General features: G+C 56.7%; 1 protein-coding gene across 1 annotated transcript; it reads left to right on the top strand.

The window, feature by feature from the left end:
• Window positions 1-10764: 10764 nt before the first annotated feature.
• Window positions 10765-11613, top strand: LOC309585589 (olfactory receptor 14J1-like; the record flags this gene model as incomplete). Its single annotated transcript, XM_082303536.1, has 1 exon — window positions 10765-11613. The coding sequence occupies one exon, from the start codon at window positions 10765-10767 to the stop codon at window positions 11611-11613; it is 849 nt and encodes a 282-aa protein (XP_082159662.1).
• Window positions 11614-14632: the final 3019 nt, after the last annotated feature.

Here is a 14632-nt window from a genome sequence, read left to right as displayed (position 1 = left end):
AAAACATCAGCAAACACAGGAGGAAATGGAGAATCTGGTGGCCAGTTTACAAAGGCATCTAGTAAGCACCAAAATGGCAAAAAATAATAGATCAGTTGTTGAGAAAGATGGGATTGGTTTTGAAGGAAGAAGGCTGCCTCCAGGGCTCGTTAAATGGGAATCACCAGGTGATTTTGGCCAACTGATTTTGCAGAAGTGCCCAGGCAGAAGGGGCACTGGCACACTTTGGCATTGATGGATCCTTTTTCTGGATGGCCAGAAGCTTTCCCATGTGGCACCAACAAGACAAGGGAAGTCTCAGAAGCTTTGCAGAAATGAATATTTAATAGCACTGGGACTAACTCTTGTAAGCCTTAAAAGGTGCATGGTTCTCAACAGATCATTGGGGTTGGACTTGCCTGTACATCCTTTCCAACCAGGAGATGCGGTGTGCACCAGAACCTGGAATTTTGGAACAATCCAGCCAAAGTGGAAGGGACCATCTCAAGTCCTCCTGGTAACCTACCCTGCACTCAAGGTAGAAGGAATCCAACTTGGGGTTCATCACATGTGGGTAAAACCAGCGAGCACACATTAAACACAGCAGAAACAAGACTGACTGACACCGTGGGGTTTGGGGTTTTACATAAATCCTATTGTTTTAGGTATTGAATATGATTTTCTAAGGGGATACTATTTATTGGATCTAGATGGAGATGATCAATAATTGTGTATCTATAATAATAATCGAAATGATGTTCCTGACTTCTGGGAAGGGAAATGCGGTTTTCAAAGTCAGTGCAAGATGTTGGCAGATGACAGAATGTAACCCCTGTAACAGCTTGTTTGCCAACACCAACCTCTGCAGAAAATCCAGTGCCATGGGGAGCTTCAGTCAGCAATTTGACAAAAATCTGGGAACACGTGTGGGAAGGAAAGAGCACCCAGGGCACCTGGACAGGGATGGAAGGAGAATATTCCTTACCATGGACACATCAGAACAATAGTGCTGAGAATTGTAACATTTCCAAAGCGGATCTGGAAATTACCTCAGGAAATATTGATCAGCTGACAGATTGCACTGATACCCCCTGGGGCTGTCAAATTCCAGCAGTATGGAATGGCCCTCAGACAGGACACTGGGAATGTTTCCAGCCAGTTCAGGGGTGTCTGGGCTGGGCAGGGAGCCCAGGCCTCCCACAGGACCCCTTAGAGGTGGGTATAAAATATCCAGATTTAACAAGGTCAAGGCCAAAGGATCCCAGGACCAAGGAAAAGTGGGATTGCCCTGGGACAGACACTTGAGCTGTTTGGAATGCTGAGGTCCAGCGGCTCCTGGCTGTGGCCCAGGCTCTGAGGCTGGGCTGTGTTTGTAGAAATGATTCTGCCTTTCTCAGGGACACCTGGGCTGAGCCAACAAACAAGGAGCCTTGGAGAGGCACAGAGTGTCAGCAGGACACGGTCAGATCCTTAGGAGCCCCAGGATGGGTGGGAAGGGATGGAATTTGGAGCACACGTTTGCCCCTGGGAGAATCAGGAGCACCACGGACACTGGGGGTATGAACGTTCCGTCCCTCGTGCAAGGAGTCACCACCGGGAACCCGACTGTGGGGAAAGGTTAAAGGGGATGGAACTGGGAAACATCCCAGTGTGGGAACTCCAGCGGGATGGATTTTAGAATCCATCTCTGCTCCGCAAAGATCTGCCTTTAGGAACAGACCAGCCCCACACCATTGGGCTCTGCAAATGGGAACTTCAGTGAATGCAGCTCCTTTGGGGTTTGCTGAAATAAAGGAACAATTGCCAGCCCCAGCTAAAATGACCTTCCAGAGCAGATTGGCTTTAGCCCTATTGCTGCTACATGGACAGGGAGTGTGTGGATTCTTGAACTGAAACAGCAACACTTGTTGTGTGCACATTCCAAATGTGATGCTGGATTGGATGATCAGGTAGAGAGGATAAAATCGGCTGCTGCATCCAGCAGGGAATTAAGGGGAGGGTTAGGCAGTAACTGGATAAAATATTTAGAGGACTTGGATTTTCCCTGACTGATGGTTGGTGTCACTTTTGCAAAGTCTAACTGGGATCACAGCACTACTTGTGCTTATGACACTTGCTTTGAGCTGTGTAAAGAACATGGTTGTGAAAGCAGCTGAGAAACTCGTGGGATGTGAGTAAAGGAGCAGAGTGAGGCTTCTGAAGGCTTGAAGGGAAGAGAAGCTTCACAGCCCTCCAAGGGGGGGAAATTTGCCAGATGAAAAACCGTTTGCACCTGGTGGGTTCATACAATGCTTCTTCTCCAAAAGCCACTGGCCATGGACCCGCCCAAGGCTGATTCTGTGGGCAGCAACCAGCCCAGGTGTGCCAACTTTCACCAGTTCACCGGGCAGTCAGGGCTGGCTTTGGGGTCAGCGACCACCAGGGACCCCCAAGGAGACCCCCAGGGCAGAAGAAGGGATGTGCAAAGGGGTGGGGGAAATCTGCAATGATTTTGGGGCAATGATGATCGTGTGTGTGTTTCTGGTGGGACAATCTGGGAATGTGTCTGTGAAGCACAGTCTGCAAACAGGAACATTCCTGAACTCGGCACCCACGGCTTTGGGAGGGGCTCTCCCCTCGTGCATCTGGCCCAATAAAGAATGCTGCTGCTTCGTGCTGCGCTGGTGCTGAGGAGGTTTTGTTTCACTGAAGTTTTGGGAACACCTCTGTGCCTGTGTCACAGACCCCCAGAGCAGCTGTGATGTCAGGAAGGGGCTGTGTGACATCACAGAGTGGGCTGTGACATCACAGGGTATTGGTGTGTCATCACAGAGAGGGCTGGGCCATCCCAGAACAGGCTGTGACATCACAGGGTGGGTTGTGACATCACAGGGTATTTGTGTGACATCACAGAGTGGGCTGGGCCATCCCAGAACAGGCTGTGACATCACAGAGTGGGTTGTGACATCCCAGGGTGGCTGTATGACATCATAGAGTCTACTGTGACATCATGGAGCAGCTCTGTGACATCACAGAGTGGTGCTGTGACATCACAGATTGGGTCCTGACATCACAGGTCTGAGGTCAGACATCATCTAGCAGACTATGACATCACAGAACAATTGTGACATCACAGAGGAGGCTGTGACATCACAGGGTGCTGGTGTGACATCACAGTGCAGAGTTGTGATGTCATACATGAAATCCCTATTTGTGCTTGGTCTTTGCATATTAAGTGCTTTAATTAATTAATTTTGAGTTAAATATTTTTAGATTGAATCTTAAAATTAACCCATTAGCCCAGGTACAAAAATCCAGTTCCAGTATCAGTGTTTTCAATTGTTCAGGGTGGTTTATTGGGAGAGTTCACCCTTCCCAGTTGGAAATTCCCCAGTTAGAGATCACCAGCTTGCTCCCTTTTCAGGCTTCGGGCCACTTGTGCATTGTGGGAGTTGTCTTTCCTGTGTTTGCTGTGTACTTTTGCAGGTGTTTTGAGATGTGTTGGATGTATTTTAATACTTTTTTTAGGTGTTTTTACTTGCATTTGGTTCCAAGGCCAAAAATCCCAGTTCTAACAGCCAGCAGCTATTTTTAGCCCATAGCTGTTGCCCTGGGGGCAAGCTCCACGGCAACCTGGGTTTTGGTGGGGGCATTTTAGCCCCCTTGTCTCAACTAGTACCACCCCTCTGGCAGCAATGAGCCATTGGTGGATGGAGATGATCCATCAAAGGGAAAGCACCAATCGCTTTGGACCAAAGGGGCGGGCTGTGGGCGGGCTGTGGGTGGATAGGGGCGGAGCAAAGACACTATAAAAACAGCGAGGCAGGGAGGTGGGGCCTCTTTCCTCTCTTTTTCTCTGCGGGTTGTCTGTGGTAGATGTCGGTGCTGGGCATTCAAAGCCTTACTCCTTTTAAGGAGCCTTTAGTAATTTTTTTACTTTTGGACCAGCCAAAAGCCAGTCCAGCACTGCAAGTTCTTTTTCTCTACCTGAGGTCTAGTGCTGTCTCAGCCAGAAGATCTCAAATCCCTGCGCTCCTGGGGCATACCATCTACCGAGCCATAGGATCTCAAATTTTTATATTTTTCTAATTTCTGTAATTTTTCAATTTTTCTGTTTTCAATGAATTAATCTTTTTAAGAGTTGTCTCATTTCTCACATGTGACATCACAGATAGTTCTGTGACATCACAGGGTGCTTGTGTGACATCACAGAGGGGTCGGGTGACATCCCAGAAGAGGCTGTGACATCACAGAGTGGGTTGTGACATCACAGGGTGGCTGTATGACATCAGAGAGCCTACTGTGACATCATGGAACAGCTCCATGACATCACAGAATGATGCTGTGACATCAGAGAGTGGTGCTGTGACATCAGAGAGTGGCTATGACATCACAGGGTTGCTATGTGACATCACAGAGTGAGCTGTGACATCGCAGACATGGCTGTGATATCAGAGGGCAGAGGTCTGACATCATAGAGTGGACTATGACATCACTGAGTGGTTGTGACACCCCAGGGTGGCTGTGTGACATCCCAGGGTGGCTGTGTGACATCCCAGGGGGTTGGATGCCATGGCAACCCTCAGCAGTTCCAGTGCCCTTGGAAACCCCCCCAGGCCCCATTGCTGCAGTCAGGCTCCGTGGCCACTTGCCCGCAGAGCTGTGGCTGCCCTCGGCTGCCATGGCAGCCCTCAGGACAGAGCGGTGCCGGGCTGGTGCCAGCTACAATTGCAGTGACACTCGCTGATGCCCTCAGGTGCCACGGCAGCGGCCACAGGGACCCGTTCCTCACTTTGGTGCCACGGACACCAACGCTTGGCCCCGCTGCCATGGGCATTGGCACGGTCACCTGCACTCAGGGCCCGTGGCCGGGCACTGCTGCCATGGACACGGGCACGCAGCCCTGGGCCACAGGCGGCTGCCGTGGCCACCAGCCCAAGGTCCCGTGGCCAGGGCCGGGGCCATGGAAAGGAACCCGTGGAGCCGTGGTGATGCTGGGTGGCCATGGGGTGCTGCTGTGGGCTGGGCCACAGGGAATTTCCTTGCCAGCCCTTTCTCTGGGGCTGTGTTTGGCTCTGTGCTGAGCACAGCGTTGCTCGCACTGAGATGGTTTTGTTCTTGCTCAGCTTGCACAGAGCCAAGGCCTTTCCTGCCCCTCGTCCGGCCATGCTGGGGAGGGGCTGGGGTGTGGGGCAGCTTGGCAGGGGTCACAGCCAGGACAGCTGACCCCAACTGACCCCAGGCATATCCCAGGCCACAGGACATCATGGCCAGGGTATAAAGTGGGGGGAACAAGGAGCAAGGGGGGACATTTGGAGTGAGGGTTTTTGTCTTCCCAGGTAACACTCAGGCAGGATGGGGCCCTGTTTTGCTGGTGGGCAGGGTCAGCACCAAAGACACAGACACCAACTGAAGGGGTTGTGTAATTTATAAAATGCAAATCTGCAAAAAGTCACAGAAGCATAAGCTCAGCAAACACATATCATTAGCAAAGAATCACAGCAGGAGCAGCTCAGCAATGCCCCCAATCATCCCTGCCAAAGATTGCCTGCAGTGATTAACCAAGATGCAGCCCCAGTTCCCCTCAGACTTTACCAGCACCCAGAGCCACCCATCAGCTGGGGGAAGCTGTCCCAGCCAAGGACTGGAGAGCCACTCGCGGACACTGGGAATTCCTGCAGCTGCCTCCAGCCACAGCTGAGGCTCCAACCCCGCTGGGAGAGGGCCCAGCTTTGACAGTGTTGGAGAAACAAACTGACAGCACTTCTAGAGCAGGAACATCTGCTTTCATCCTCCTCTTGGCTTCCTCCTAAGCCTGGCCAGGGCTCAAGGAGGAGCCAAGGCAGCTGACTTTGACCATACAGCCCCAAACAAGGCCAGATGTGGGATTTCATGGCCTTGTCCCAGCCGCCCGCAGTGCCCAGGCCGTGCTGGCCGTGCTCAGAGCTGGGCCCAAAGCTGCTGTGGCCTCCTCTGTGCCCTTCACGCCTTTCAGCGCTTTGAAACAGCCAAGAGCTTTCTCCAAGAGTGCAATGAAGCAGCTGTTCCTGCTCCCAGCTCTCGCCCTTCCCAGTCTCTGCCCTTGGCTGCTTTTGTCCCTCTTGCTGTGCCCTCTGTGCCCCCGGGGCTCGGTGGCTGCTGCCCAGGGCTGTGGCACTGGCACAGATCCAGTGCTCGAGAACCTCCTTTCTCTGCCCTTGGAGCCGCCTGCTCAGAGCAGCCTTTTCCACCTGGAAGCTCCACATGGACAGGGAGTGCCCACCTCATTGATCATTGAAGAGCTCTTCCAAGGACGGCCTGGCCAAGGCTGCTTCCCACACAGGATTCCTCTGCAGGACTGCGGAAAGCTGAGAGGCAGCTCTGGCTTCTCCACTTTTCCTGTGCTAAAGCTGCCTGGCAGAAGAAATGGAGGGACAGCTGTGGTGGCACAATCCCTCCTGGCCCAGGGCCCAGCGCTGGGAAGGTCTTTCCGTGCCGAGGCTTTGCTGCGGCCAAGGAAAGCTCCTGGCTCAGGGTCACCTTTCCTGCTGGGCCAGAGCCCCCGAGTGGCCCAGCAGCAGCAGAGAATTCCAGCACAGCCCCGGCATGGGCAGGGCAGCCCTGGGCGGGCTGCGGGAGCCGGAAGCGCCTGAGCTCAGAGCAGCTGAGCCCGGGGGCTCTTGGCCAAGGCCGAGGCCCAGCGAGCATTTCTCAGCTCGCAGGGCGGCCTGGAAAGGTGCTGGGGGGGATCATTCACCCCCCAGGGCGGTCCCAGTGGCTCCCAGGATTTCCATGTCCGTGCTCCCAGCGCTGCTCCCAGCCCTGATCCGTGGGGATGGCAATGTCCCGCTCCCTTCCCGGGGCAGGCTCACACCTGAGCCAGGTGTGCAGGGCAGGACCTTGCCCTGAGCCCAAGCCCTGTCCCCCCTGCAAGATCTGCTTCCCATCGGCCTCTTCCTCCTGCGGCCCCAAGCCCAGCTCGGTGCTGAACGAAGGGCGCTGGGCCGGGGTCATCCCACGGCGGGGGCTGCGCACCCCCTCTGCCCCCTCCCCAAATTCCCTCCCGGGGCAGCAGGGGCTGCCTCAGGAGCCCTGGGGCTCCTGGGGCTCCGTGCTTTCCTTCCTAAAGAAGAGAACCATCCTTCCCATCCAGGCTCCCATGGCCAAAACTGAGATTTACCTCCCAAATTCTGTCTGTCCAAGGATTGCTCCCAGACAAAAGCTGCCATGAGAGACAGGTCTGGCTGCCCTCGCCCATGGTGGCCACCTCTCATCTTCTCCAAAACTCTTGTACTTTGTGCTTTTCTTTCATGTGGAATAAACCCATCCTTCTCAACAAGGTGCCCATGGCCAAAATTGGGATTCCACCTCCCAGATTCCCAATATCCAAGGGCTGCTCCCAGAGAAACCTGCCAGGACAGACAGATGTGGCTGGCCTTGGCCTCTGGTGGCTGTGTCTCATCTGCCCCTGAAACCCTGGGGCTCGGGGCTGCCCTTCCTCTGGAGACCACTGTGACCCTGCGTGGCCTCGTGGAACCCAGGGGCCGTTGTGACCCTGCAGGGCTGGTGGCACCAAGGGGACCATTGTGACCCTGTGGCTTTCCATGGAACCAAGGGGCCACTGTGGCACTGCTGGCCCCAAAGAACCGAGGGGCCTTTGTGAGAGGGCAGCTGAGGAGGCCCAGAGTGGACACCAGGAGAAAGGAATTTCCCTCCCAGGCAGGGCTGGGGTGCAACACGTCCCCCAGAAGGAGTCTGGAGCAGCCCAAGGCTTTGTGTGCCCAGGCAGAGGCAGGCAGGACGCAGAGCTGCCAGCAAAGGAAGGGGCCAGCCAGGTGGGGCAGCCGGGGGGATGAGGACAGCCTGCAGGGACAGAGGCGCAGGGCAGGGACACCGTGGGACAGCCTGGGCTGCAGAGGGCAGAGGGATGGGCAGCAGCTGCAAGGCCCTGACAGAGCCAACTTGTGCAGCCCTTTGGCCACGGCTGCTGGCCCTGGCCTGAGGCCAGGAGGGGACAAGTGACCCTTGCAGCCCTGGGGCCTCAGTGCCTCCTTGTCCCTGCCCAGCAGCCTGGCAGGGGCCGCCCCATGGTGCTGCCCTGGGCACTGCACATCCCCACATCCCAGTGCCCTGGGAAGAGCCCTGAGCACTGAGGGAGGGACAGGATCTGCCTTGCCAGGGGCTGGGGCTCAGGCCTTGGCCCTTTGCACTCATGGAACACAGCCAGCTTTGCTCAGCACCAGAGACACCTTTCCCTTGCTTGTCCCCTCCTGCCATCGCTGCCTCCAGAGTTCTGCTCTCACTGGAACCTGGGGACACTTTCACGTGAGTTGTGTCCCTCACTGGGACCCATTAAAAGTTAAAGAAACTTTGGACTTCGAATCTGACTTTGAGTTCTTGGGAAGTTTTTTGAAGACACTCTGAGGGACTGAGTCTGATGTGAACAACACCAAAGCCCCGAGAGGGTCATTAAAATCCTTGTGCTGCTGCTGTGCTGCTGAGCTGGGCTGGGCTCCTGGCACAGAGGGAACTCTCAAGCTCCTGGCAACCAAGGAGAGCTTCAAAGAGGCAGCTCTGCTGAGGAGCAGCTCCTCTGCCAGCCCAGCAGGGCTGAGGGCACTGCCTGCAGGTACCTGGGAGGAGTGAGCAGAGAGCTGGCTAAAGCAGCTGGGAGGGCAGCTCTGAACTCATTCCTGGAGAAACCTTCCCAGCGTGGGACACAGTGAGTCTCTGGCTGCAGGGATCCTCTAGAGCTGGCCCATGGCACGGCTGCCATGGCTGTGAGGATGGCTCTGCTGCCGTTCCTGCCTTGGGGGAGGATGTGCTGCAGAGCGGGGCTGCCCTGGGCACCGTCAGAGGGACAGGGCAGGACGGCTCCTGCTGCCAGGGCCGGCTGCAGGCTGTGAAGGTGGGCAGCAGCCAGGGGTGCCCAGGGCTGTCCTGCAGAGCAGCTCCTGCAGCCCTGAGGGCTCTTTGCCAGGCCAGGGCATCTGCCACCTGCCAGGGGCAGCTCTCAGCCTGCCTGGCAGCTCCCCATGGGCGGTGCAGGGGAGCTGTGGCTGCAAGGAGTGACTCCTGCAGGGCAGGTCCTGCTGCTGTGGAGAGGCTGCTGTGGGGGCCAGGGCTGCTCAGAGCTCCAGCTCATGCCCAGCTCATTCCTGAGGGGATTTTCATGAGCACATTCAGGGCAGGAGATTCCTGCTTGAGTCTCTGCTTTCCTCAGTTTGTGCTCCCACTTTTCCCAGGCTCAGCTTGGTGGGAATGGAAACTCAGCTGTGCAGGTGGAGCAGGGGCTGAGGCTCTTAAACCATCCCACTGAGGATTCCTGGGAGCCTCAGCAAGTGCCTGCACCTCCGCGGCCTCCAGATCCAGCCAGCATCACCTTTCCATGGTGCCCAGGCCCGGGGGAGCTGCTCTTTAATCCCCTCAGCCCCGAGCGGCTGCCGGGCAGGGCTGGCCCAGGGGCTGGGCTGGGCTCCGGCAGCAGCGGCAGGGACGGAGCCCGGGCCGCAGGAGCAGCTCCCGGCTGGGACAGCTCCAGCAGCAGAGCCGTGGGCAGGGAGGGAGGGAGGCAGCGCTGAGGGCAGCCCTGCTGAGGGGAGCTGTGGCAGCTGCCGGGCCTGCCCTGCAGTGCAGACACCGCCCTGAGCAGCGCAGCCCCGGTGTCCCCTCGCAGCCAGCACAGCCCTCAGCCCGGGGGCTCGGGGCCCTCAGCCCGGGGGCTCGGGGCCCTCAGCCCGGGGGCTCGGGGCCCTCGGTGCCCTCCTGGGCCGGCAGAGCAGCACCAGAGATGAAGGGCATCTCTGCGGCCGCGGGCCCGTTCCTGCTGCCCGGGGCCTGAGGGCGACTGTCCTGCCCTGGTGCTGCCCGGGAGGGGCTGGGCAGCGCTGCGCAGGGAAAGGCTTTTCCTCAGGGCCCGGCTCTCTCTCCTTGCCCTGCTCAGCTGCTCCTGGCGCTGCTCAGGGGCTCTCTGGGAATGGCAGCTCCAGCTGCAGGCTCAGGCCCAGCCCTGGGGCTCCTCCTGTGCAGGCTGAGCACAGCAATGGGGTGTCCCAGCTCCCTGTGCCCCGGGAGCTCTGGGCACGCCGGGCTGGGAGGCTGGCAATGAGCCGGCTCTCCTCCAGCAGGGCCATGGACAGGACCCTCGCTGTGCCCTCGGGATGCCATCCCAGCTGTGAGCTGCCTTCCAGGGGACACTGGGGCCGGGAGTGTCCTTGGCCAGCAGTGGGGCTGAGACTCTGAGAAAGGCTGAGCCACTTTGCTCTGCTGTGGGTCCCTCTGCTCTCAGCTGTGCCAGGCTGATTTTCAGGGGAACACAGTGACTGCCCTCGATCTCAGGAGGGGCAGCTGGGGACAGATGGAGCGACAGAGCAGCTTCCCTCACCCTTCTCTGAGTTACAGCCAATGCTCTTGCCTTGCACAGCTCTCTCTGCTCTCCCTGGGCACGGCAGGAAACCCTCTCAAAGTGCCTTTGGCCGTCACCGTTCCTTAGCCCTGGCACAGGAGATGCTGCCCAGCTCCTCTGCCTCAGGAGCACTTTGGGCTGATGGAGTCCAGCCCCAGGACCGGCCCCTGTCCCCATTCCCATGTCCCCGCTGAAGCAGAGCAGAGCTGACTCCTCGCTGTCCATGGGCACAGCCCCTGCTCGTCACAGCAACGGGGCCAGATCCCAGCAGAGCTCCAGGCACGGGGCTGAGGGAAGGGCTCTGAGAAAAGGAAAACTGGGGGGCAGGGCCAGGAGAAAGGGCTTGGACATTGCTCAGCAAAGTCTCCCCTGACTCCTCACTGTCTCGTCCTTCAACAGCACTCCATGGCCAGAGGCTCAAAATGTGCAACAGCAGCTCCATCAGCCCCTTCCTCCTGCTGGCATTGGCAGACACGCGGCAGCTGCAGCTCCTGCACTTCTGCCTCTTCCTGGGCATCTCCCTGGCTGCCCTCCTGGGCAGCGGCCTCATCATCAGCGCCGGAGCCTGCGGCCAGCACCTGCACAGCCCCATGTTCTTCTTCCTGCTCAGCCTGGCCCTCACCGACCTGGGCTCCATCTGCACCACTGTCCCCAAGGCCATGCACAATTCCCTCTGGGGCACCAGCCACATCTCCTACTCAGCATGTGCTGCTCACGTGTTTTTCTTTCTGTTCTTCCTCTCAGCAGAGGATTTCCTCCTCACCATCATGTGCTACGAGCGCTACGTGTCCATCTGCAAAGCCCTGCACTACGGGACCCTCCTGGGCAGCAGAGCTTGTGCCCACATGGCAGCAGCTGCCTGGGCCAGTGCCTTTCTCTACGCTCTCATGCACACGGCCAATACATTTTCCCTGCCCCTGGGCCAGGGCAATGCCCTGGGCCAGTTCTTCTGTGAAATCCCACACATCCTCAAGCTCTCCTGCTCCAAATCCCACCTCAGGGAACTTGGGCTCATCACTGTCAGTGCCTGTTTGCTCTTTGGCTGTTTTGTGTTCATTGTTTTCTCCTATGTGCAGATCTTCAGGGCTGTGCTGAGGATCCCCTCTGAGCAGGGCCGGCACAAAGCCTTTTCCACGTGCCTCCCTCACCTGGCCGTGCTCTCTCTGTTCCTCAGCACTGTTATGTTTGCCCACCTGAAGCCCCCCTCCATCTCCTCCCATCCCTGGATGTGGCCCTGTCAGTTCTGTACTTGGTGGTGCCTCCAGCCCTGAACCCCCTCATCTACAGCCTGAGGAACCAGGAGCTCAGGGATGCCCTGAGGAAAGTGAGGACTGGATACTTTTCACAAGTTAAAATCTTTCTATTTCCTTCTGCCATGCGAGGAAAATTATGACTAGGATGCTTCTCAGAAGCAATAAACTCTCTCTTTTCTGCTCCAGAACCTTCAGAATGTAACTCTTTACAATCTTGGCCTCTTTTTCCTCTTTGTCCATATTTTCATTGGTGCTTTTTCTTATTCTTTTTCTGGTGTTATTCTGCTTTTTATAAAGTACTGTAGTACTACTCCTTGCATTTCTGCATGAACATCTACCTTTCTTTTGAAACACAAAGACTTTCAGGAGGCTTCTTCCCTGTGCATTTGAATCAAAACAAGGGGCTGTCCTGACCTTTGTGTCCAAGGTTTGTTCCTCAGCCCTTCTCTGGCTCTGCAGGGGCAGTGCCTGTGGGCAGAGCTGGAGGGAAGAGACTCCCAGCACAGCAGCACGGCCAGGGACAATGGCCCAGCCTCTTCCCACCTCTGCTCTTCCCAGCTCCACACTCCCTTTCCCAGCCCTTCTGAGGGTGCAAGGCTGGAGTGCTCGGGCAGCTCGGTCACTGTCCTGCTGCGTGTCCGTGCTGTGAGCACAGGCAGGGACAGGCCACGGGCACTGCTGGGACACAGCCGGGCTCCAGCACAGCAGCTCCATCAGCAAAGGGCATCTCCTGGGGCCAGGGCAGGAAGGCTTTGCTCTCCTCCAGAGCTGCTGTCAGGAATGTGCCCCAGGAATGCCCTGGCAAAGCAAACCCCAGTGCCCAGGGGCAGGGGGGAGTGTGCAGGGGGGGCAGGCAGCAGTGTCCTGGCACTGCCAGAGCTCCTGGGATGGACCTGAGGGAGCAGCAGAGCAGGGCCTGGGCTGTGCCTTTGTTCCGGGCACAGCCTGGGAAGGTGCCCAGGGCAAGTGTCCCACACCAGCCCCTGCCACCAGCAATCCCAGCACTGGCCTCTGCCCTCCCCTGCAGGAGGTTGTTTGTCCCTGCACAGAGGGACACCAAGTGACCAGGCCAGCAGTCCGTGTTTGCTGTGTCCTGAGGAGCCTTCAGCAGTGCATCGAGTGGGTGTGGGGAGATGAACCCGAGTGAGCACAAACACCATCAGCAGCACTCGGGGCTGGCACAATTCCAGGGGCACAAACTGTGCCCTGAGGCCACTTCACTCCCAGAGTAATGTCCTCTGGGAAAGCACCTGTTATAAACATATAGTATTGGCTTCTCGCAAAGTATTAAAGTAGATATTATATAATGTTAGAAATGCTTTTTGCTGTGTGGATGTAGTTTTCTCTCGTTTTAGCAAGAATGTTAGCAAGTGTGAGCAAGTAAGATAACCTCCAAGGGAGCAGAGGATGAGGCCCAAGGAGCTGCTAATCAACACTTTGTCCAGAGAACAAAAGGGCCCAAAGGCTGCTCCGCCTGGAGAACGGGCAGCCGGGAGGATCCGAGAGCCGCTATCACCGCTCTGCCCGGGGGGCAAAGAGGCCCAAAGCTGCAATCAGCCCTGACTGTCTGGAGAATTAAGAGATCCACCCCACCATCGACTCTTACCTAGCGGGCCCAACCCCAAGAATCAAAAGAAATAAAACCACAAGGCAGAAGACTACGCATGCTCTAAAAAGGCGGACCCAAGGAGTGGCCATGCAGATCAATTCCTGGAAAAGTTTTAATAGGAATAGAGAACAGACAGTAAAAATGGTATAAAAGAGACTCACCTCGGGCATCAGGTGTGCTCTTGGCAGAGCGCCAAGGCACCTGGCCGTTATCCCTTTGCTTTATTTTAAGTGTCTCTTATTGTCTTTATATTAAACTCTTTAAATTCTAACAGGAGAGTGAACCTCGCTTTTCACAGCACCTGAATTCTTTGCTGGGCTGTGCTGAGAACTGCATGGAGAGAAGTGTCCAGGGCAGGGAGGCTCCAGGGAAAGTGCTCAGGACAGCCAAGGGCTGCACAGAGAGACACCGGAGTGGTGGGTCTGTGGGGAGAAATCACAGCTGCCTCCCTTGGGAATCGCCCCCAGGACCTGGACAGGCCTGTGCTGTGTTCTGGGCACTGACCTGGAACCGAGGGATGTGGAAAAGGCCTCTGGTGTCAGGGACGTTGGGAAGGCTGGGCAGGCACTGGCATTTGTCCCTCAGGGATTCCATGAGGGTCCTGCCAAGATGAGCTCTGCTCCTCCTTGGAGCCCTTCATGGGCACAGAGGGCTGAGAGACCTTTCCAGGACAGGCTCAGGCCAAGGAGCCCTTGAGTCTCTCAGCCCCCCGTCGGTGCCTGCTGGAATTCAATCCCCCTCCCCATCCCGCAGCAGCCCCGCATTTCCCTCCTCCAGCCTTGCTCTCCAGCACAGCCACGGGGGCTCTTCGGGCTCTCGGCTTTTCCTGCAGCCACCGAGGCCAGCTGAGCTCTGCCTTCCCCACACTCAGCCCTGCCCAGCGCAGGCAATGCCCAGAAATTCCCTGTGTGTCCCTGGCCTTGCTGTCAGCCCCGGCAGCGGCTCCGTGGCCCCTCTGTGCCCCGCTGCCCCAGCCATGGTGCCCCAGCCCCTGTGCAGGCCCAGCCCAGGACAGGAGCGCTGCAGGTGGGAACGGCCCCTGGGCCCTGCTGCCCACAGCAGCCTTGGGGCTCTGCGCTGTTGAGCTTTGGACGGGGTACCCTTCCTTCCCGGACCAGGGTGAGAGAGCAGAGGAGGCTGCTGTTCTGCTGAGTTCTGTATTTCATAGTCTCACAGCTTTCTTGAAGGCAGAGTTCAAAGGGGGTTACATGATAAAGGCAAGCAGCAACAGCAACAACAGGCAAAACAGCTTCTTCTTCTTCTTCTGTATGCTCTATATGCTTTATATGCTCTATATGCTCTATACTCTATATGCTCTAGACTCTATATTTTTTCTTGCAGAAGTGTGGATTATATTTGTTAATTGACCAATAAGATTAACACACGATTCCAGTTTTCCTTTTCTTAACCGATCCTGGTCTAATTCTA

This window comes from Coloeus monedula, assembly GCF_965178545.1.
Source record: "Coloeus monedula genome assembly, contig: HAP1_SCAFFOLD_73, whole genome shotgun sequence".
Taxonomy (NCBI): domain Eukaryota; kingdom Metazoa; phylum Chordata; class Aves; order Passeriformes; family Corvidae; genus Coloeus; species Coloeus monedula.
Note: the sequence above shows the minus strand (reverse complement) of the source record. Positions and strands in the feature narration are given on the sequence as shown.